The 24,878-nt window shown below is 37.8% G+C and overlaps 1 protein-coding gene across 2 annotated transcripts in view; it reads left to right on the top strand.

Annotated features, from left to right (window-relative positions):
• The window catches only part of LOC149319688 (1,4-alpha-glucan-branching enzyme-like), a 215,543-nt gene that overhangs the window by 115,678 nt on the left and 74,987 nt on the right, over positions 1-24,878 (top strand). For both annotated transcript variants that reach the window (XM_089512205.1, XM_089512204.1), the window contains exons 4-7: positions 7,505-7,630; positions 9,209-9,344; positions 11,733-11,823; positions 15,035-15,244. In XM_089512205.1, coding sequence (XP_089368331.1) covers positions 7,505-7,630; positions 9,209-9,344; positions 11,733-11,823; positions 15,035-15,244 — 563 coding nt within the window. The remainder of the gene's footprint in view (positions 1-7,504; positions 7,631-9,208; positions 9,345-11,732; positions 11,824-15,034; positions 15,245-24,878) is intronic.

Raw genomic sequence — 24,878 nt, 5'->3', positions numbered from 1 at the left:
AAAATTGTTTTAAGTTGATGTACATTGAGTTTTGTTGTACACCATTTAGAGAGCTTTTGATATAGGGTATGATATAAATATTCAAATAAATGTTAACTCCCTAAGTACTCAAATACTCCACTCCAAGCTGTTTTATTTCATTCATTCATTAAGTACTAAGAATGTATATATTTCATGCAAAACTGTTGAGCACAATATCATTTTATTTTTATTATTTAGTTTATACCCTGCCTTTCTCTTAGCATGGGACTAAAGGCAGCATACACACCTTAAAAACACAATACATATTTTAAAAATCTTCTTTGTCCAAAAGTTAAAATACAATTAACCTAATTTGAATTTTAAGACAAAGGTTAAAACAGCATTAAAAAGGAATTCTGTAGCCTGGGAGTGGGAACAGCGAAGACTCGCTTCCCAGTCCTCAGCAGCCACACTTCTGACGTTGAAAGCCCTTCCCTGCAGATCTTAAAACTCATACCTGTTTATATAAAGAGATACAGTCTTTCAAATTGAAACTGGACTTCTTTCCTCATAACTTGGTTTGTACAAGGGTCAGCGACTGTAAAGGGCTGGGAATATGAGCCAGCTAATGATGCAAAGGGGCATAGATGGCATGTCTAAATGTCATGTGAAGCCTAGTAAGTGGATAGTATGGTATCAGTATACTTGGCATTGTATTTAAATTACACTGAAATGTGTGCTCTAATGATTCTGAAAATATGGAATATAGTTAGTACAGTAGTTTATGTGCCTCTATCTCTCTTGGTGTTACATTACAGGGAATATTAAGCCTGGAAATAGAAAGTTACATTACACATTGCAAAACTTTTAGAATGCCTCTGGCCATCTAGTCTTGCTCCTTCTCACTTACATTTAAAGGAAGACATTGCCCTTTTCAAATTACCTCCAAATGACAAAATGTGCTTCCATGACATACAAACCTTGCTCCCTGAATAATCATTTCCATTTTATTATTCACTAACTTCTTTCTCAGAGTAGGTTTTCTTTATTCTTCTTTTCTCCTCCTTATTATGTTCTGATTCTTGCTATCCTTTTGGTATCACCATGGTCTGAGGAGTAATCTTGTTCATGTTTTTAAGAGATATAAGTGCTGTTATTCATTGCATTTTCTGAAGACACAGGGAAACATAAAAGAACACTGTTGATATACCCTAGCATTTGATGCTGTCTTTTAGTAAATAAGAATGTGCACTTTATTTGTAGCTCCTCATTTAGGAAGGGCAAGTTTGCAAACGTAGAATGCAGATGTAAAACCACCTGTTCAGACTCAAGATTTAGGCTGTGAAGGAAAAGTTAGAAGTTTCAAATACATGATTATTTTTCCTTTTTAAAAGTTGTTTCTCCCAGTGTTTGACAACATTTAGAAGTTGCAAAGTAGACTTCCAGACTAGGAGGAAGGTCCTGTCTACAGGGTGTTAAAAAGAAAAAGAAAAAGAATAGCAACTTCTTCATTTCAAGCCTGTTTGAAAACTAGAAATGTGTTTTTATTAAAGTGCCACTCCCTGCATGCATACCTAAGAGTAAATCTGTGAAACAGCTGTATAAATGTATAACTTTAGGTGTTAACCTTTTCTTTATTCTTCTCTGTAGGCAGTTTACATCAACATTATATTTTTATTATATACTAATACTCTTGTTCATTCCTTAAACTAAAAGTTTTAAATCCAGTATATGTTGTTGCACTGAAATCCTAGCAGCCCTAGCCACTACAGCCTATGGAGAAAAACAACACATGGAAGGCTGCAGGGTTGTCACTTGTGGCCTAAATAAATGACATAGATTTGGTCCATTAGGTGATGGATTCCACCACATTCCCTTTTTCCAACTTCCTTTCTCCCATTTAATGAAAAAATAAATAAATTACAGATTACAATAGATTTAGAGAGAATTGCCATATGCGAATTCTAATACTTCCTCTCTAGTATTTTGTGTCTGAACAACTGAAGGCTAAAACAAAACTTTGTAGGATTAAAGGTCTTATTCTAACAATAAACTAACTAGTTAATCTCACAATACATTTTCCTTCTCTGTTGGGATCTTCTAGAGCACATTTATCATATGATCATCTCATAATTATTATTTGTTCACTGGGTGCACAAATTTGTCTTGGATTTGAATATTTTATATTTCTACCCTCTATATTATGCACAGGACATAGCATTATCCTCATCTGCAGACTGGTTTTATAGCAATTGTCATATGATGACATTCCAGACATTTTTAGTATAGTCTTGCCTTACAAAAGAATTTCACTAATTTAAAAACAGGGGAGAGATCATCTGAACTTTTTGTTTCTACATTCCCTGAAGTTTCCAATTTCTTCCTTCTGAAAAATGGAAAGGGACTTCTCACCCAAGTTTTTCTGGGTTTTTTCTAGCTGAAACATTCATACATGAATAGATAATAATAATTCCCAGTCCATAAGAAGAGTCATGCTGAATCAGAACAAAGGCCCATCTTATCCAATATTCTGTTCAGCAACCAGTTGTCCTTGGAAACCCACAAGCTGGAAATGAGTGCTGCTCTATTCTCCATCCTATATTCCTCAAAAACTGATACACAGAGGCATACTGTCTTTGATACTCAAGGTGAAACATAGCTATCCTGACTTGTAGCTTATTCATGGACTTATCCTCTATGAATATAATTTTGGGCTGCAGTTAAATGTTAAATGTAGGTTGTTGTGATGTGCTGCGTATGGAACAGACACTCTTTTGCCTAAAGCAGAAGTTGTGCCTGGTGCAGATTGCAGTAGTCCAAATGCTGAGTGGTCATCTGACTGCACATATTACATTGACAATTACCCATTTCGCCAAGTTCGTGGTCTTCTTGTTAAAAACAAAACAAAACCCTGAAGCCTTTACCAGCTTAGGAACAGGTTGCTTCTCCCAAATAGACACATTATTCTTTAAGATCATTGCAGGAGTTTTTGCCAGTTACCCATTTGCTTGCAGATTGCTATCTGCTTGCAGTCTGGAAAGGAAATTTCTCTGTATATTTTGGAAAGCGCTCTTTTCTCCTTTCTTCACAAGTGAAGCAAACAGATGTGTTTCAGGTGTATGTAGAAAACTATACACACTAAGTTGAACTCATTATGCAAGATCCAATCTTCATAGCACAGACATATACTGCAATGCTCTAAGCCGTACAATAGATGCTAATGACAATTCTGGGATGCCAGGCAATATGAAAGGGGGGGGGGAGTCATATCTAATAACAGTGGTGCCCTCCAACTGCCCCAATTTAGCAGGTTCAGTCCCACTAATTTTCTGCTTTTTCAGCTGCTTGAATATCCTGGTTTCTCTTTCCTTCTCCTTGCCTCCTTCCTCATCACCTTGGGGGGGGGGGGGGGCGAACTCAGAAGGTGGTACTGGGGGACTCCTGTTCGACCCCCTGGCCATTGACCTGTGGGGTCCCTCAGGGTTCTGTGTTGTCCCCTATGCTGTTTAACATATACATGAAACCACTGGGAGAGGTTGTCTGGAGTTTTGGGGTGCGGTGTCATCAATATGCAGATGACACTCAACTGTGCTACTCCTTCCCACCTCAATCCAAGGAGGCTGTCCTGGTCCTAAACCAGTGTCTGTCTTCAGTAACGGACTGGATGAGGGCAAACAAGTTGAAACTTAATCCAGACAAGACAGAGGTGCTCCTGGTCAGTCGGAAGGCAGATCAGGAAATAGGGATCCAGCCTGTGTTAGATGGGGTCACACTCCCCCTGAAGACACAGGTTCGCAGTTTGGGGGTACTCTTGGACTCAGCTTTGAACCTGGAGGCCAAGATCTCTGTTGTGACCAGGAGTGCTTTCACATATTTAAAACGTGTATGCCAGCTGTGCCCGTTCCTTGAGAAGCCAGATTTGGCCACGGTGGTACATGCCTTGGTTAAATCTCGTTTGGACTACTGTAATGGGCTCTAAATGGGGCTGCCTTTGAAAAGTATTAGGAAAATTCAGCTGTTTCAAAGAACTGCTGCCAGGCTGTTAACAGGGGCAGATTACATAGACCATACAATGCCCCTGTTGAAACAGCTTAATTGGCTGCCAGTTTGTTTCTGGGCACAATTCAACGTGCTGGTAATTACCTATAAAGCCCTACATGGCTCAGGTCCACATTATTTGGCAAACCATTTCTTCTGGTATGAACCGGCCTGGCTTCTGAGATCCTCTGGAGAAGCCCTTCTCTCTGTCCCAACACCATCACAAACACAGTTGGTGGGGATGCAAGAGAGAGCCTTCTCAGTGGCTACCCCTAGGCTCTGGAACTCCCTGACCAGAGAGATCAGAACGGCTCCCTCCTTGATGGCCTTCCGCTGGCAGGTGAAGACCTACCTGTTCACACAGGCATTTAGGAAATTACTATAAGGACAGGCTGGGATGTTGGACCAGTTTAAAAATCTTTTTCAATGTACTTTTTAAAAAATTATTATTATAATACTGTTTTTAATGCTGTGAAAAACACAGAACATACACACACTAGTCATGCCTGGTGAGTCTAGTTTGAACCAACAAGCCAATGGAAGTACAAAAGGACAACAAAGCTCAAATCCTCAGGTTGCCCAGGATGTAGAATCTGCCAGAAACCCACTCCTTTTCCTGCGGCAGTTATTAAAGTAAAACAAGTGACAAACATACTGTGGGTTACATCAGTCAGCAACATTGGGTGTTTTCTATGGAAGGGAAGTAATTTGCAATGGGACAATGTCAAGAAAGATTACTGTTGCATCTACACTGTAATGCAGTTTTTACTGCCATGGCTCAATGCTATAGAATTCTGGGATTTGTAGTTTTGTGAGGTATTTAGCCTTTTGCATTACTTCTACAGTTCAGATGCAGCCTAGGAGAGAGAGGAGAGGGACACCTGTTACTCTCAATGCAGTGGCAGTCCATGCCTACTATGTTGGAGGGAATGGAGGATGAAGCAAAGAGGTCACCACTGGCAAAGCCAAATGGATCTATTTTTCTTCTTTTATTTCTTGAGATCCTTCAGTTTCACTTTAAGACTTAGGGATCATTTTTAAGTAAATAAATAAATAAAATAGTTGCTAGGATGTTACGTCCTAATTTCCATTGAAGTCATTTTATTGTAACCAAGAAACAAGTATGCTCCTGCATTTGCTAGTTTTTTCTTTAATATATCCCCATATATATTCTCCCGTACTTCATACTGAGTGAAACCAGAAAACAAAAGATGTCATGTCTTGTAGTCTGTTTGCCTATCCTATGTCTGAAAGTGTATTGATATGCTTCTGAAAAATAAGTAAAAAATAAAAACCCGGTAGGCCTACATTTTCATGATTCAGGTGGGCAAACAGGCTTGCTCTTAGACTCTGATTAAAACATAGAGAATAGGATAAGGAGAGAGTGAGTAGTTGTAAAAAGAAAAGAAAAGAAAAGAAAAAAAGCTTCAAAAGAGCCACTATTAAATTGGTCCTATTATCTTGCAAGTCAGTCTAGCACAAATCAGCACAATCTCTTAATTTCAGTTGTAAAGGAATAGATTCCAAGTCATTGGGTGGTTGTTTAGATAATTAATTCAAAGTTGTTGGTTTTTTAAAACACTTTATTGTTTAAACACTTTAAAATCCAAAGTCCTGATATAAATGCAATTCTGAACAATCTAGCTAAGATGTGGGGAGTGCAAATTTTAAATGATTATTCCATGCAGATTTTCTCATCACACAACACATGCCTTTGTTATTCTCCAGTCTAGACAACTTTATAAACAAATAAACAAATAAACAAATATCAGTTTTAGTGAGCAAAAGCTTAGCAGAGGCCTAACAGAGCTACCAAAGTTACCCTGTTCCTCCTTGGCCCAGGGTGCTATTCCATTTCCTTTAAAGAGGACTAGCATGGTCATATAAAGATATGTAAAATCAAATCTTTCCAGTTTATATCCTGTCTTTCTCCCAATAAGGTTCTTAAGGTAGGATATAAATGATCAGGTGGCAGGGAGGGAAGGAGGGAGAGCAGACAGATGTGCTTCTTATGCTTGTACTCACTTTTAGCTCTCCCTTCCTCCAATTGAACTTTATTCATTTATTTTATTTATTTATGGTATTTATACCCTGCCCTTCAGCCCTAAAGGCTATCAGAGCGAAATGTCCCCAGAAAAGAAATTGGCTCCCCATTTTACACAGAAATAAAATTGTCAGCAAACAACATATGGCAGCCCTTTTTCTCAACTGCCCCAAGCTTTCTGCAGAACCCCCTGAAGACTTCCCAGCCCACCACCATTGCTGACCTAGATTGCTGACTCTGACACACACAGCACAACATTTCCCTGTGAAACTGGCCACCTCCTATTTATTGCTCTATCTTGTCTCTCTACACACCACAGCCAAGGGAAACCACAGCAAATATTCAGCATACACATATCTATACACTCACTGTCATACTCCTGACTGGTGCAACGGTGTTCAAAAACAAAGGTGTGTAAACAGATGTGTTAGCACAATGCCACCTAGTGCAGTACCCCACAACAAAGAAATGATTACAAATTTGCTGTTCCTCTGGGTATGTGTAGATGTGTCCATATACAATATAAAAGGAAGCAATTTAGCGGGGCAACTACACTGTAGAAATAATTTAATTGCTTTAGTTTAAGTTCTGTGGAAGCGTGGGGTCTGTTTTCTGAGGTTGTTAGCTTTCTCTGCTGGTGTCTCATGAAACTACAAACTGCAGGATTCTGCAGGATGGAGCCATGGCAGTTCAAGTGGTGTCAAACTGCATTATTTCTGCAGTGTAGATGCGCCCATATTCTTCATAACAGACTCCCTTCTTTTTGAACCCTTTCAGTTCATAGTCAATATATTTTTTCCTTCCCTGCCTATCAGAGTAGAGCTGAAATTAAATGACTTCTGCAAGCATCGAGGCAAACTTTAAAATGCAGGAGCCTAGGAATTTTCCTCATGCCAGGTACCAGAACAGTACCTCGTGGGAAATGGGTTAAGGCCCTTACTACCACAGAGTATGACATCCATTCCCTACCACACGTGGTTGCACCTCAGCCTTCATTTTCTTGCAGTGGATAAGAAGGAGCAACAAGAGGTAGGGAGGAAAGATTAGCAAGGCTGGCTGATGAATTCTTATTGAATAAACTACTAACCAGTTGTAGACACATGCATAGCAGGGACCTCTGACCCATGCCATTGAGCTAGTGAATTGGTGCCTGATGGGTTGCTCAGATGATGCAGTTCCATGATGCTCTGCACTTTTGAGGAGGAAAAAAATGTATACCTGTAAGTCTTCAGGAAGAGCTTGTCACCTGAGAGATTGGCTAGGAAGGAAGCTAGCAACTAATGCCCTACCAAATAATACGGCAGGAAGGAGCACACCAGTGGAGATGTCCTGAGTCTTGGGTAGGGAAATTGCCCACTTGCCCTACTGGACTAGCTCCCACTGTCCTGAAAACAGCAGTTTTGTGAGTTTTAATACCAAATTTTGGCATTAGTTTGATGTTTATTTATTTATTTATTTTAGGTGGTGATACGAACTCCAAGTGGAGAGCTCCTGTATCGTATTTCTCCTTGGGCAAGATATGTAGTTCGTGAAGGGGCCAATGTCAACTATGACTGGATGTACTGGGATCCACCAGTCCCATACAGGGTAAACTGTTTAAACATGCTAGAAACATAAAGTGGGATGAGGTTGGTTAGTCCTTTCTCAATTGTTTTCTGAATATCTAAAAAGAGCTTGTTTTGTGTGTGCTTTGTTTTCTATTGCCTGCACTCCCTATTTTTTTCATGAATATTTACAATCACTTTCTCTACGATACTTCATGTAGAAGGGAATGTATTAGATGGAAGATAACATGTATATTAGTAGGAACCAGAGTGGGTTGTTAAATCAGTAGGTGCCAGCATGGGTTTGTCAAGAATGAATCCTGACAAACTAATTTTACATCTTTTGACTATTTTGGAGGGCTAGGGGATGATTAAGAGTGAGTATGTGCAGCAGATCTAGGGGACAATATTCTATCCCTGTAACTATTCAGGGGCCACACAGGATCTCAAATATGCTTTAAAAAAATGAGGCAGGCAAAATCCAAACTGGAAGAATTTTGGTAAGCATACAAACTTGTCGAAGTCTTAAGATCTGCCCCAATGGGGGGCGGTCTCTCAGTTCACCACTATCACAGGCTTATTTGATGAGGATCCAGAAGAGAGCTTTTTTGTGGTTGCTCCTACCCTCTGGAATTCCCTTCCATGGGAAGCCAGGCTGGCCCCATCCTTCTCTCCTTTCGCCATTGGGCAAATACATTTTTGTTCAAGCAATATGCAGTTGTTTGTGGGGAGGCCTCTTGTTGGTTTGTGTGCTTTATTTATTTATTGAGTTTGTGTGCTTTTTAATGATTTTATAATCTATCATTTTAATGTGATATTGTGTTTGAACCTGTATTGTTATGTTCTAGCTGATTCTTTTTGTGAGCCAACTTGGGTGTCACTCTGGGAGAAAGGTGGCATATTAATGAAATGAAATAGAATAAGTAAAAAATAATATTTTTAAAGGAGTGGGGCCAGCAAGATATCTAAGATGCAATGCTGCTCTGAGAGGATACTAGAAGTAACAGTATAGTGCCCCCCACCTGCCCCGCCCCCACCCACCCCGCCCCAATCCTCAGACTGAGGAGTATATCTGTGAACTAGATGATATTCTTAGTTTATTGTTGAGAGAATTACCCTTTAAAATGATAAGACTTTTGCTTTGCTTAGTATGTTATTTTCTTGTATCTAGTGTGCTACTGGTTACTGGGAAGTAGGCATGGGCTTAATTTACAAGTCAGATTGCTGAAACATGCATCTCTGAAGAAATCTTTGTATGAGAAGGAACATGGATTAATTGTAAGGAACATGCATTCCCTTTAATATATAATATTACTTTCATACAGGCTTTGGATGAGAAGAACATAAGCAACTTGCTCAGTACCCTGTCATTGCCACATATGGTTCACTACAAAGAATAGTCATGCTAAAAGGGGAAAGTTTTTAAGAGATGTTGTACAGGCCATATCTCAACTGTGGGATTTTCTAAACCCCATGAATTTATGTGATTTATTAATATAATGACTGCATTTATCTTAAGCTGATTGTGCTGGTTCCGACTAGCACATCTTCCCAGCTCTTGTCTAGTATAACTGACAGTTTCTCACATTTTTATTCCCAAACCATTTTTTCCATTGTGTAGCGGAGACATCCTGTTCCTAAGAAGCCTAAAAGCTTAAGAATCTATGAATCTCATGTGGGAATTGCTTCCCCTGAAGGGAAAATAGCTTCATATAAAAACTTCACACACAATGTACTTCCGAAAGTCAAGGATCTTGGTAAGTAATATCTGAGGCTTCTTCTGAGATAAATTTTTAATGAGCCCTCTGCTTTTATTAGAAGAGCTCATTTTGAGAGGCTGTGAATTGTCTCTGTGTTGATATTTAATGCATCATAGGAATGTGTTTTAGTATACGGGACTTGTACTGAAATAATGGTTTTATATTTTAGAAAATGGACTGGAATCCACACTGAGATGAGTGCTTTTTATAGTGTTTATATCATTTATAGAGTACACCACGCAGAAATAAAACATCTTTTTAATTATGTTTTTTTAATCCACATGTATTATTTGCCTATTTCCCTAGATCACTATACTATTGCAAGAAAATTAGTTATTTTTACCTTGATATTTAGAGAGCACACTCTGAAAAAAAAATTGAACATTCATTTATAAAATATATAGAGAGAAAGAGGAATGCATGGATTAGTTACTGTGGGGGGAAATGGATATGGCTGTACACAAACCAATGCAGGACAGTAAAGGGTTTTGTAATTCTGATTTCAGAAGTATTAAACTGCTCAAGTTTTTAAAAGTAAATAAAAATAAATTGAGTAAATTTTAAGGGTATTTTCCACTGCTATTATAAACCTACTGTATATACTCATGTATAACTAGAAATGTTAGTTTAAAAAGTGATTCAAAAAACCTGGGTTGACTTATCCAGGAGTCAAAGTAGGTCTGTACTTTAACTCTTATCAAAAAAGGAACCGTGCCCTGGTGAAAGGTGAGAGCTTAATCTGTTCTTGGAGCACCTAAATGAAGCATCAATCCCCTCTACTATCTCATCTTTCCATCGGAGCACAAATAGTTATGCCTGTCAAAATTTTTAAAGATCATTACCATCGTTTTCCTTTGCTTCATCCTTTACATCCTTTGTTATATGCTGATAAATTTAACCTTTGATTTATCCACTATTCATATCAAAATCCATAATTTTGGCCCCAAAACCTGCACTCAACTTATACATGAGGTCAACATATAGTTGAGTGTATACGGCAAGTCTACATGTGAATGCTCAATAGTATGAAATAGAGAAGCATGTATGTCAGAAAGAAGGGAAAATGATATGATCAGCCAAAGTTGCGTTGAAAATTAATTTGTCAACCTTCACAAAAAAATTTTTTTAATTATATGGGAAGCACTGATAGTTGATTATACAATCGCTATAATCAGATTGTTCTGTGCAATCATATACAGTGTGTCCACGGAAGCCGCTTGGGGAGGATAACAATGGCGCGTGCCTCCATGGCTCGCACACCGCTCTGCCATTATTTCCTATGGGGCTCGAGCATAAGCAGATTTTCCCTTACGCGGGAGGATCCGGAACGGATCCCCCATGTAAGGAGAGGGCCAACTTTACATGATTGTTAAGAAAGTGTCACTTTAAAATGACTTCTTTGTAACAAAGTGTCTAGGAGCCCAAGTTAAGTGTTATTCATTTCTTAGGTGTTAGATAATTTGAAGGCAAACAACAACAACAACAACAACAACATAGTTGAGTTAAGCAAACAGAGTTAAAGTTTATTGCAGAGGAGGTTGAATGGCAAGCCAAAGATTTTAGAGAAAAATAAGAATCAGAGAAACTGTGGCCTCCACAGACTTTCAGAAAAGATCTGAAGGTTATTCTTTGCCTATAATCCTTGCTTGGTGGCTGAAGGGGCACTTACTTGCTGACATAAAAGTTAGCTTAGTAAAAGATTTGTTTTAAGTGCTGGCGGTTTCATCATTAAACTGCACTTTTCCCTTCAGATTTCCTTCATTTAATATCACAGAAAAACATTTTGGGTTGGATAAGGGACAAAAAGAAAGGTTTTTCTTTTCCTTTGGTCCTTAGTTCCTTCAGAAAGCTTCAAAGCACAATTCCATTGCTTTAATGTTTGTTCTTTTAGAGAGATTCCTTCAGGGAAATAAATTTGGAGAAAAATATGTTAACGATTAGATAGAAATGGAATATGTTTGAAACATTAAGGAAAGCACAAGATTTAATACTTGTGTAGTTAGTTATTCTTTTTCCTTTTATGATCAACACTGTAAATATCACAAGTGCAGTTGAAGTTCAGGACATGCAGATTGGCATAGTTAATATTCTAAAGTCAAATTACGATTATATTTGCATATTATGTATTTCTTCCTAAAAAGCTAATATTTCGGTGTACTTAGGGGATTGGCTGAGAAACTGACTTTCCTAGTTTAGATGGGGAACTCATATCTCCCTTGAGTTTTGCCTTGCTAGATCTGATAATCATTAATTATATAAATACATTTCATTTAATATAAGGATTATCCATAGTAAAAGTAACAAAATGATGCTGGTCTGCTGTATAGCTTTTTTTTTAGTTTTTTTTTTAAATAACCACCTATTTTTTTTCCCTTTTAAACAAAGGTTATAACTGTATTCAGTTGATGGCTGTGATGGAACATGCTTATTATGCTAGTTTTGGTTATCAGATCACAAGCTTTTTTGCTTCGTCAAGGTATGTTATGATTGCTTTCATGATTAATAATGTTATTTTCTCTCTTCATTTGTTTAACATTTTGCATCTACCTGTGAAATTCTCTATGTACATAGGAGGCAGTTTTGGAAGAACTGTACCTTGTGCTCCTTTCAGGTATCTGAAAACTGCTGTAGTTGCTTGATTCATCACTGTTGGAAATCAGGCTACTACACTCCTTAAAGATACCCTTAAATCAATTTTGTGGGAAGGACCTGTCTGATTCCAAATCTTTGAAATGTTACTGCACAGCTGATGAATTGATGCAGGCAACAGATATTTTTATTGTAGTATTTAAAGGTAGCATAGGGGGTTGGCTTTTCATTGTCTGCTGCTTCTGTTAGTCCTGAATACGTTGTATGTGAAAAATCACAGTTCCTTACAATTCAAAGAGTATGTACTTCTGTACTCTTTTACGATTTTATCTCTGTACATGATTGTAAACCATGCAGTGTGAGTTGTTCAGCAAGCAACGTGAAAAGGCTTTATGTTGGTAAATAAAATCATCTTGAGGAGTTGGAAAAAATTTTTGGAGAAAAGATGAGCTACAACGAAAATATTCCTGCAAGCCCTATTTTATAGACTCTGTAGAAAAAGAATTAATTTGGAAAAGAATATTGTATTTGAGGGTTCCAAATACTGGAAGATGACAGTTGGATATAGTTAAGAAGCTTGCATATCAAGAAAAATTAGTTTGGAACCAATTGTTTTCAGTCAGAGATGCCCATTTTGATTCATATTAGTAAACCTAGTGTTCTGCAAAATAGGAGAATGAATGGGTCTGGTGTGTATTTCCAAATACAGGGAATCCTCAGATTTTGCAAAGAAACTTGTTTCCTGACAAGCCAGTGTGCTGTAGTGGGTTGAGCACTGGCTTATGACTCTAGGGAGAAGGATTCAAATCCCTGCTCAACCATGAAAACCCACTGGATGGTGTTGGATAAGTCACAGTTGTCTCAGTTTCAGAAGACAGCAATGGCAACCCCCCTCTGGAAACCCTGATTTACCTTAGAGTGACCATAAGTTGAAAATGACTTGAAGGCACATAATACAAACAGCTTTTTTCTAAACCTCACAAATCATTACCACTTGTGGTTGACACATTTATGTTTTCCTTATGCTGGTACTCCCAGCGACGTGGCAGCAAACAGAATTGGAAGTTAACTGAGACAGGTAATGGCTCATTTTCAGAACAGCTTCTCCATGTGTCATGCTTTGAACCTATCAAACCACCTTGTAACTAAAAAAAAATCAGGACAGATCAGTGGTTTTCAGAGAAGGCACATTCCATGGTGTGCTTTCTGTCAGCCCAGGTCATCACTTCTGTGACATCTTACAAGCTGTTTGGGGGAGGGGGGTAGAGATAGGTCATGGCACTCAAAGAAATGTGTAATACCTCAGATTTCTATCTAAATATGCTTCAAAATATGCATCCTTTTCAAAGGAAGGCAGCATTATATTTATATATATATATATATATATATATATATATTCACACACACACACAGATTCTGTGTGTGTGTGTGTGTGTGTGTGTACACACACTTAACTGTTTTGTGCCTTCAAGATGTTTCCAACTTAGGACAACCCTAAGATGAACTTGTGATGGAGTTTTCTAGGTAAGATTACTCCAGAGCACGTTTTGCCATTGCCTTCCTCTGAGGCTGAGAACATGTGACTTCCTCAAGGTCACCCAATGGGTTTTATGGCCTAGTGAACTCTGGTCTCCAGTCATGCTCAAACCACTATGCCATGCTGGGACAACTACAAACACACATTGCTAGGCCAAGAAACCCATTGGGTGACCTTGGGGAAGTCACATTCTCTCTCTCTCTCTCTCTCTCTCTCTCTCTCTCTCTCACACACACACACACACACACACACACACACACTGTCTGTCTGTCTGTCCATTTGGTCCCTTTTCAGGACATTATACAATATAGGCAGTGAATCCATGCTCTTGTGGATTTACTGCCAGAAGTGGTGGGCATGTCATAATCTATTTCTCTACTTTATTGCATCACGTGAGAGAGCACAGAGTAAAATGATTGAGGCAAGTTGTTCTTTTCTGCTCATATCATCCAGCAACATGTAAAGAGCCACAGGTTGTCCACCTGTGAAGTAGAAACTTAAAACAAAGAATTTCACTGTGTGAAGGGAGTTGGTTGCAAAGGCTGTGTGCACTGCAGTACTGCACTAGAATAATGCACTATAACCTTGTGCATTGCTTGCAGGTATCACAGTAGGTGAGCAGACACTGCATATCTAACCAGATGTTTCCATTGAATTGTCATCAAGGGTATCTTTTTCCATCTTAAAGATGTATTTGAAATTGGGTCAGACTAGTCTGCTGTTAGTATAGGTTTCCTACTGTCCACTGAAAGCCAGTTTGAATGTGAACTAATATATAATTTTCTTCTGAAATTACTGAGAAGTGATGTGAATTAAATTTTTGGTCTTTCATTTCTAAGGTATTTCTAGGATTTGATATGTCTTGTTATGTTTTTACTTGTCACTTGCTGTATTGTATTTTCATTATTCTTTTGTTTGTTGTTACCCGCCTTGATGCAATACAGGGAGAGGCGGGATACAAATAAATTATTATTATTATTATTATTATTATTATTATTATTATTATTCTGTATGCAGGTCCTCACAGTCTTTATCTCATATGTGCCCACAGCATCCATATGAAATAGATTGACTTTCATTTCTGTATACCTGAGGCAGAAAGTAGTTAAATTGTTTAATGATTACCAATCAGTTTGGATTTTCACCCTGATTTGCTCAGTTCCCAGACTCAGTCATGTTCAGTGTGCCAACACAGGGAAAGAAGAAAATATAAGATAGCTTATACTTTATCTTCTTCTTTGTATGACTTATGCTTTTGAGACATCTAACATCTAAGCTTATTCCAGACTTGTTGCTCAGCCTAGTTTAAACAGAAATGTGAGCAATCATGCAATAAATCACCATTGTCATCATCATCATCATCGATTTATTAATTTATTATCTTTTCCATAAACCTCAGGACATATAAATACATTAGTTATATATTTATTTATTTTCCACTGTGAGTCCCAGGTTTTGAAAAAAAAAAAAAAGGCAGCATGTATAAATACTTTTATAGTGTCAAAAAGTTAATTCTCTTTTTTATTATTTTTTATTATTTTTCAATGAATATGCTTTTTAGCCGTTATGGACCTCCTGATGACTTGAAGGAACTGATAGATGTTGCTCACTCTATGGGAATTACCGTCTTGTTGGATGTTGTACATAGTCATGCATCTAAAAATTCTGAAGATGGACTTAATAACTTTGATGGTACAGACAATGCATTTTTCCACTCCGGTCCTAGAGGAATACATGCACTCTGGGATAGTCGACTCTTTGACTATGCAAAGTAGGTATAAGCAACATGAAAACAGTTTTTCCCCCCAGTGCTAAATATGCATGCATAAGAAATCACTATAATTTAAGATAGTTGCATCTGTGTTTTTTAAACTTTCTATGTGCTTCTGATTCTTGTGTACTTGTGTTTCTTGAAAGTATGGACATAATTTAGTTATATTCAAAAAAAAATTTTTTTTCTGAATTCCATTCTTACTCTAATATGCATTTTAGAAATATTCATTTTAGGACAGCTGTGTTTTCTGACATAACAGTTATAGGATGTCTTTACACTATTTCAATTATTAATACAGAGGACAGTGTAATGAATGAAATATGTGACACAAGTTCTGTTGAAGTGTTACTAAAACAGGTAGCCTAAACACCCAAACACAGGTGTATATTTGAGATTGTCAAGACCAACTGTTAAAAGACACCCTGATAAAATTACCTTGTTATCTTACTGGAAGGCTATTGACAGTTTTGTTAAATAATTGTCATAGTGTTAAAAGAGAACCACTGTCTTAGAAACTAGAAATAGTTTAGTTAGTGTGATTTGCTATGGAACAAGGAGCAACTGTCATAGTGTCCGTTCACATTCATAACTTGAATGAATCAACGTAGAAGAATGTTTTCTTGTTAGAATTTCTAGGTCACTTTTCTTTCTAAGTAATTCTTTTTATTATAAAGTAATATCAGAATGTCTCACAACATTACTAAAACACATTAAAAGAATAAATAGAATTATAAGAATACTCATAAAAGAAGTTTAAAGCAGATTTAAAGGCAAGGCAGTTAGAGAATCACATCAATTAAGTTGAATGAAATAGCCATAGCATCAGTCTTGAATCTTAAAAAGAAGGGAGCCAATCTCTGAGGAGGGATTTCAACCATCTGGCTCCACAGTTTAGTACAACTAATGTCTACAGATTTTGTATACACAGCAGGTAGGTAAGATCTGGTATGAGTTGGCTTTCCTCCTATCAGATATCCTGTCCCCGAACTATATATGGTTTTTAAGGTAAGACTGAATACATAATTGCGCCTACAAATGGAGTGGAAACTAGTAGATAAAACAAAATTGGAAGTAATATATTCAGTAAAGCAGCCTAGATTGTGTGGAATCCTGTTTATGACACCAGATGGCATACCTGGAAGAATGTAACATAAACTGGCATAACCTGAGGTATGCAATTTTGGCTAAATTGTAGAAGCCATTCACTGGCTGGTGGCACAGTGCCCTTCCCTAACTCAAGCAAGGCAGTTTCTGAGCACCATGGGAGTTAGAGGAACTTCATTTTGTGCCAGTTTCGACGCTTCCTGAAGATAGGCAAACTTCCCAGATCCTCCTCTATGTCCACAGCATTGGCCCCAGGCAGACTTGGCTGCTGAACCTCTGGAGGGTCCACAGACTCTGCTTCAGCAGAGCTAGGGCCAGCCTCAGGCTCCCCAATTACAGATTCAGGTCCCAGGGCTCTTGCTCATCCTCTGAGTCATCCTCCGAGTTCTCCTCCAGGCTGGGCATGACATTATCAGTGCCTCCTTGAGGAAAGGGGATCCTAATTGCATTAAAGGAAGCTGTAGCAAAACTCTTCAGTGGAGCAAAAACATGTGAATAGTTCATATAATACTAGAGCAAGGAATTAGAGTACTTTGTTTGATCTTGACTCCAGCTGTACTAATCTGGATCACTTAAAGGTTCCAAATACAAATTAAGGTATGCACAGTGCACCCGCGCCATACGCAGGCACGCCATACGCGGACTTGAGTGTATGCGCTCAAGCTGCGGCGTGCGCGGGAGGAAGAAGGGGCGGCACATCCCATTTAATTGAATGGGCGGGCGCACCCGTTGCGTGCCGCGCCACCGCGCACGAGTCCCATTGTTTCCAATGGGGCTCGAGCATCGGCGGAATTCGCCTTACGCGGAGGGATCCGGAACGGATCCCCTGCGTAAGGCGAGGACGCCCTGTATTTGAAAGGCTAGGATTTTTATTTTTCAAATAACAGCAACAAAATGTATAAATGAAAGGACACAACCAGTAAACTGAGCTAGAATCATTCCTGGGCATAAATGCAACTTTATTAGGTGACAAAGGCAAGAACTTCAAATCTATGAACTTTAAAGGAGTGTTTCTAGATCCAGATCTAAATCCCTATCTTAGCTGTCTAGCAGACTGGCCAAAAGGTCCACTCTCAAAGCGAGCTGCTGCTGCAGTCCCAACTGGAACAGTGGCAGGAGTGGCTTTTTGCTGTTCCTTTTTGTGCTGGCTTTTTCTGGTTTGGCATACTCTCCGTACAGCTTCCAACCACTTTGGAGACATGCATCATCCAAATGCCATGCCCCCAGAGTGTCCAGAAGCTGCTTTGTTTGGCCCATCTGTTTGAGGCTTTAGTCTAACCATAACCGTATTGGAAAAAAATTCAACATTTGACAGATTTTTCAGCGCAGTATCTTGACATGTTGAAAAAACATACCTTACTCAGGAAAGGAAAAAATGTGAATATTCTTTATATCCCTTCACTTTATCTCAGTTACTAATGTTGGTTACTATCTGAATCCTATCTTTTCTGTGTTTAAAAGATATAAAGTAGTTTTCTTTAGGAAACATGGAGACTTCCCTGTCCCACAAGCAGGCAGTCATTACATCCCAGAAGATCTTTACTGGTCCCCACTGAACATCTGAACATCTTTATGGTCCTTATTTATATCTGTGAACAATATTAACTAGAATGTATCCAGGAAACTCATTGTATATCAATCACCTATTACCTCCTTGACAGTATTTCTGTGTGTTGCTACCTGATTCTCTGTCCACACTATTGCCATTAGTAAGCATTCTATACTCATTGTACATACTTCATTGAACTAGGTTCAGGAGGTTCCCCCCCTCCCTTAACACATTCCTTTCTTTTTTATTGATGACAACTTGGGGTGAAATAAAGTGTGCATTTGCAGATATGTATGCCTGCCCATACATATTAAATCTGTCATTACTGTTTTTAAAAATCTTATCCTAATTCAATTTATTCAAAGTTTTTCATGGACATTTTCAGTCAATTAAGTCACACTTTTAAAAGCTGCATTAATGCAGGAAGGATGCATCCTGTGGCAGTTCAAATTGATTGCAGGTAGGCTTTCTCAGGGGATATAGTGTCCATTTATTACTGTCATATAAAATCATGTCATTTTAAGATTACAAAGTGTCAGATATTCATATTATCACCAAAACAATGGCTGTCACAACTATATTCTATTATCATGTAAATTCTCTCTCTCTCTCTCTCTCTCTCTCTCTCTCTCTCTCTTAGTGTGAGTGTGTGTAAACACTGTATTTCACTTTATTTATTTATTTATGGAGACTTGAAAAACTCTCCCACCTCTGATTTTTAAGTTTGGCTTCAGCTATTTATTTTTAAACACAGCCAAAATAAAATAAAGGTATCTAAATTAGGTATCTTGTAAACTTGTTTTCAGAGGCCAATGGACACATGGTATGTTTGGTTTTCTATTAATTTGTTAGAAGGATATAGGAGAAGTAATGTATAGAGATGAGAACAAACAACCATATGTCTCTTAAAGCTTTATACAGGGAGAATCAGAAAGAACTGTGCAAAATCAAGTAAGAATAGCTTTACTTTTGCACCATTTCTTTGAATCACGTGGTATGTTTGATTACAAAAAACAAAGTAACTATACAGTTGTCCCTCCACATTTGTGGCTTTGACTTTGTGGAGTTGATTATTTGCAATCTCGATTAAGATGTTCTCTTTAGGAAACTCTAGGTCCTCCAACACAACTTTGCCAGAAGTTTACCATAGAGTTGTGCTGGAGAACCTAGAAGTTCCTAAAGAAAACACTTCTCTAGGCATTTGTAGGTCCTCCAGCACAATTCTGTGATAAACCTCTAGCAGATATTGATCACAGAGTTGCACTGGAGGACCTGGAGATTCCTAGACAGGTGTTCTTCTAGGTAAAAAGAATAGTGTTGTTTTATTTGATGTTTATTCTCATTCATGCGGGTCCTGCATCTCTAACATCAGTGTGGAGGGACTACTATATATTTATTTAATTTATATCCTAAATTTTCCCAATGTGGGACCCAGGCAGCTTATAGCATAGGCTAACTATAAAATGCAGATTTAAAACATTGTAATACAAAATGTTTTTTTAAAAAACAGTCAAATAGAAAAGCCCATTAAAAACACTGATTTAGAACAATTCAAAACATATAAACATATTCATGAAGATATTTTTTTTTAAAAAATCCAGCACTCTGTTAAAAGACCCTTCTGCAACAGTCTGCTAACAGCCAAAGGCCTGCCTAAATAAAAAAGATATTTATCTGCTGGAGGAAAGAACAGAGTGGGCCAACCTACTCCTTCCATGTTGAGCAGGGAATTCTACATTCTGGGAGGATAGATAGAAGGCTGCTCTCCCATGTCTTCACCAGACACTGGTGGAACTGAGAGAAAGCCCTTCTCTCAAGATCTTAAAATGTAGGCAGGCTCATATAAGGAGATTCACTTTTTCAAAGATAGCATGGACCCAAACTGTAATTGTGGAAAGGACAGGAAATGTCATGTACTGTCATCTTCAATATTTTACTGAAATCTAGCCCCACACATATGGTTTATAATATATGTAAATATATGCAGTAAAACTACTACAGAAGAACTATTTTAATTTTTAATAAATATTCTTGCTGGATGAAACTTTCTCCTCCTCTTTTAAGTTTAAAATGATATGTCAGAATAGGAAACTTTAAGCCACAGATGCTCCTTTAATTAGAATATTTTGCAGTAACATATAATTTCCCTTGAAGGATCCAGTTTCCTTTATTATCTACAATCAAACACAGCTGTGTGCAAAAATCTTTAAAATGTAGCTTAAAAAATCCAGGATTGTATGGTAATTAAGCCATGTTCAGAGATACTTGTGAGGGGTATTGAAAGTAATGGTTAGTTTTCCTACATTTTTATTGCTATACTATAAAGCATATTAAAGGGTCACTGATAAGAACTGGAGAAAAATACCTTTCAGACAGATCCAGGAGGACCAGTTTTTGGTTTTCAGCAAAGTGGGGAAAGGGAGAGAGAAAGAGAATAAATTGGGGGGAGAATTATCTTGTCCTTTCTGCCCATTTAATAATAATAATAGGTTTTATTTATATACCACCCAATCATTGGGAATCCGAGCGGTTTACAACAGAGGGGATAATAGACGGTTTCCTGCCCTCAGGCTTACAATCTAAAAAGACACGATACAAAAGGAGAAGGGAATGGTGAGGGGGGAGGAGATCAGGTCCAGCATTCTTCTCTCCCTCTGAAGCCTGGACCAAGGCAGATGGACCGGAGGGAGGGCTCTTCTTCTTCAGCCTAGCCCTGATGGAGTTGAGCCAGCCTATTCTCTCCCTCACAGGCCGAAAGATGACAGTTATGGAGGGAGGGCGCTCTATCTTCAGGCTGGCCCCTGATGATGCTATATGCAATACATATATGCCATTATAACGGATATAATGCTTCAGGTTCATATGAATGTATTTATATCAGTCAGCCACAAAATGTCAACTTAGGAGATACAGCAGATGAGTATGGGGTAACACAGCAAATCGGTGTACAGAACACCTCACTTGTCATTGTTACATCCATTGCATGTCCTTTCAGATCCCAATCATTTTTTCTTCAAGCTAATTATACCTTTGTCATAGCAGAAAATAAAACTTTAGTGTTAATAATGATCCCAGCTGATCGCTTAAAATCAGAAAAAATATAAAAGAAGTACCTCTTTTTTCTTTTTTTACAGTTGAAAAAATGTAGCACATTGATGAATCCAGGCCAGATAACCCTGATTTATGGAATGCTATTAGTTCTTTCTGTGGTCAGTTGATGTCTCCGTGTTAGTGAGGAAATAAACATATTCCAGATTTAGGTTGTTCTAAGCTTCTCAAACCTATTTTAGTTGCCTTGAATGTCTCTTGTAGAGTTTAGATTAAAAGCAGAGTGGATTTGTCACCCTACTGACATGGGAACTCTCACTGGTAGAAGCTGAATAATGAGATTGGATCTTCTTGCTCTTCTGAAATTAACACAGGCTTTTTCACATGCCATGTCCACAGATAAAACTGAATGTAGAACCTGACATGATTTTAAACCACTGGGGCATAGGAGCATGAGTGAATTATATTTAGAAATGGTCAGCTAACCAATGTAGTATTGGTACACTTTTCCCTATGTTGTACAATACTAAGTAATAAAGCACTGTAGATGTCCAGCATGATTATAAGATGCTCTAGATTTAAAAAGGGCTATACATTTATTTACTTCCTCTCTAAGAGAAGCAGTAGTTTTCTCAGTAAAAATGTAGAATAAGACATCTAGATCTTTAAAACAACGGTGTTTTTCAGTAGCTGTGTTACAATTTAATTCTCATAAGTAAAAGAAGCAAAAATTTCAAAACAGTCTTGAGGTAGGCATAACTCTGAAATCTCTGGACTGCTGTTTTCGAAGGATATACTTCTTTCTCTTAATTAAATCCCAGAAGATCTGTATAGGAAGGAAAATCTACATAGGAGATTTTTTTGGTGAGAAATAATCCCAGGCAGACTTACTATGGCTTGTTCTGTTGTTCAATAATTTATAGTAATATGTGCACAGTGCATACCTTATTGGAAGAACCTTTATTTTATTTCCTTACTGTTTTATGATACCAACTAGAATTGCCTTTTAGTATTTTCCTACAGAGGTTGAGAAAAACAGAAAGGGTGTTTTTGTTTTTCATTCCATTATATACAAATGCACAGGCAGGTCTTCTTTAAACGAGCCAAATTAAACTAGATTGATGGTCAATTCACTCACTTTTAGGGCTTACATGCTTGCTGCCCCGCCACAATCGTGCTAGTTTAAGAATGGAAGCATACCAGTTTGGCATCTAATCTCTTATCACATTTTTTACCCAAGATAGTGCTTTGACAGTGCATGGTGATCTTTTGCACACTGCCAAACACCACCTTCCAGGCAAAAAAAAAAAAAAAAGCGGGGGGGGGGTGATTGTAGGTGCCAACTATCAGGTAGGTGTTAGATTCCACAGCTGTTAGGAGGGGAGGGGAAAATGAGGAGTGGAGCCCTCTCACACCACATGTCTGCCTGTAAAGCGAAACTGTAGCAGAAGGGATCAATCATATAAATGCTGTAATGGAATAGAAGCGAGATTGAGAACATATTGATGGGTTTTGCCCAATGAAAAGGTACACAACAGTAATGAATGGAATGCAGAGCAGCAGCAGGATGGACACAACATCATGTCTGGAAACCATGCTAAATAAAGAGGGGCTGCGTATGTTTAGCCTAGGGAAGAAAAGATTAAGAGGTAACACAATAGCCATGTTTAAATATTTGAAGGGATATCATATTGACGACGGAACAAACTTGTTTTCTGCTGCTCCAGAGACTGGGGCACAGGGCATTGGATTTAAGCTACAAGAAAAAAGATTCCACCAAAACATTAGGAAGAACCTTCTGGCATTAAGAGCTGTTTCACAGGGCAACGTGCTGCCTCACAGTGTGGTGGTATCTTCTTCTTTGGTGGTTTTTAAACAGAGGTTGGATGGCCATCTATAGGGAGTGTTTTGATTGTGTCTTCCTGCATGGCATGAAGTTGAACTGGATGGCCCTTGTGGTCTCTTCCAAGTCTGTGGTTCTACTATAAAACTAATAGCCAAAGATGTTTTTATACTGTTAAAAATTTCACTTCTCTAGCCTCATGTGATAAATTCCTTAGTTTCACTCCATTGTTTACCAGACTTGAGTTTGTTTTGTTCATTTCCACACCATTTTTCAGGCAGCACATTTCTTCCAGGGTAAGTATATTGTTACATATTCTTGTCTAACACATTTTTGTAGGTACTGTTCATAACAGTATGTATTTTATATAATATTTCTTCTAATTCAGTTTTTGTTCCCTCTCCCCTCTTTGGCATAAACTTGTGAACAAAACATTGCATTACAAAATTTGGAAAAGTGCAAATGGCAATGTACGATTTTGCTCACAAGACTTCTCTGGGTGCTGTATGATGATACAAACTGATGATAAAAACTAGGGTCCAATGTCATCTATTTTTTTTTTTTTTAGTTTTAAATGTTACAGTGGATAGGGGAGAGGGCTACATCTTTTTTATTTCTAGATTCATACTCAGCTGGCACAGTCTTTTTTGCTCTCTTTTTGTCCTGTGACATATCACTGCACCTAGATTCTAACTAGCCATCTTGAGAGGCATGTAGAAGTATTGCAGCACTGAATGAGAAGTAAGTATGGTTACTTGATATATACATGGTTCTCTGATTTTTTGCAGACAGTGTATGTAAAACTGTAGTGCATACAAACACTATATTTTAATAAGTAATTCCTTTTAAGTTTCAGATATGCATTTTTGAGCCCTTACCAATGGTACCAATCACAGTTGTAAATTCTGAGATTTTAGGAAACCATTTCTGGAGCTAAGAAAACTTCTGTACTCATCCAGCTAGGCATGCTTTAGAGCATGCTGGCTGAACTTTCCAGTTTATCAGTGGTAGGGTAATGCCTGTTTATCCTCCTTTTTGACATGTCAACATTCATTGTGATTTAATAAGCATAACTGAGATCTCACTTTTTCAAATAAATGCAGCTAATCTTATGTGAATTGTTAGCTATAGTTAAATATCTTCATCATTGGATGTTTCAGTGGGAGATTTGTTTAGTTTTATTGGTGCAAACATTACATAAAAAGAGATCACTTTGTTTTTGTTAACAAAAGCTAAGTGTCTGAGCCACTTTTGACATAGCATTCAAACACTGGACAAATTCTCTCCTTTCCAAAAGAAAACCTCTGGGCTAGGCTACTTTTTTATTCTGTTCACCTTCTATGTATTGCTGAATCAATCTTAAATCATTATAAAGATATACCATCTCACCAAGCTGTTCAGAAGACTTTCTCTCAAGTCAATAGATCTTTTTAACTTCCACTAAATGTATTTCATTTTTAATATCCACAAAAGAACAAAACCTCACTTGAAAAGCAGAGCCCTTCATTTATATTTGATGAGTGGCTGCACCACAGTGTAGGAATCCAAATTAGTATCTGGAGATTTCCAATTTTAGTGAGGATAGAATTTAATAAATCAGGAATCTGACTTAAAATTAATGATTTCTGAAAAGGCTTTATGTGTTTGTGTGTATTTTTACTTTGACTGTCTTGCAATTTGAAATACGTTATTTCAGGTTACCTTCTGGATTGTAATTCCCCAGGTCTTCATGATACATTTGGCACCAGGCTTACTAGCTTCACTGCAGATACACCTGCTCCCAGAAGAGGTGAAAGATATGGGTTATAGTCAGCTGCATATCTCTCCAAGGGATCTTGTTCATCTTTTTCCCCACCTCTTTTTTCGCTGAATATGGTTGTTTATTCCATCATTAGATAGAGAAAAAAATAGAACTATGTTAGGAGAATTGGAAGAAATTTTGAACTCTTAAGGATTTCATAAGGATTTTGAAAGAGAGAGAGAGAGAGAGAGAGAGAGAGAGAGAGACTATGCAACTTCAGTCTATTTAAGAAAAATTAAAGATACTCAAAAAGTGATACCGAGGAAGCAAATTTTATAATTTCTAG

This window comes from Sceloporus occidentalis, unplaced genomic scaffold, assembly GCF_023333645.1.
Source record: "Sceloporus occidentalis isolate IW3139 unplaced genomic scaffold, rSceOcc1.0.p SCAF_2, whole genome shotgun sequence".
Lineage (NCBI taxonomy): Eukaryota > Metazoa > Chordata > Lepidosauria > Squamata > Phrynosomatidae > Sceloporus > Sceloporus occidentalis.
Note: the sequence above shows the minus strand (reverse complement) of the source record. Positions and strands in the feature narration are given on the sequence as shown.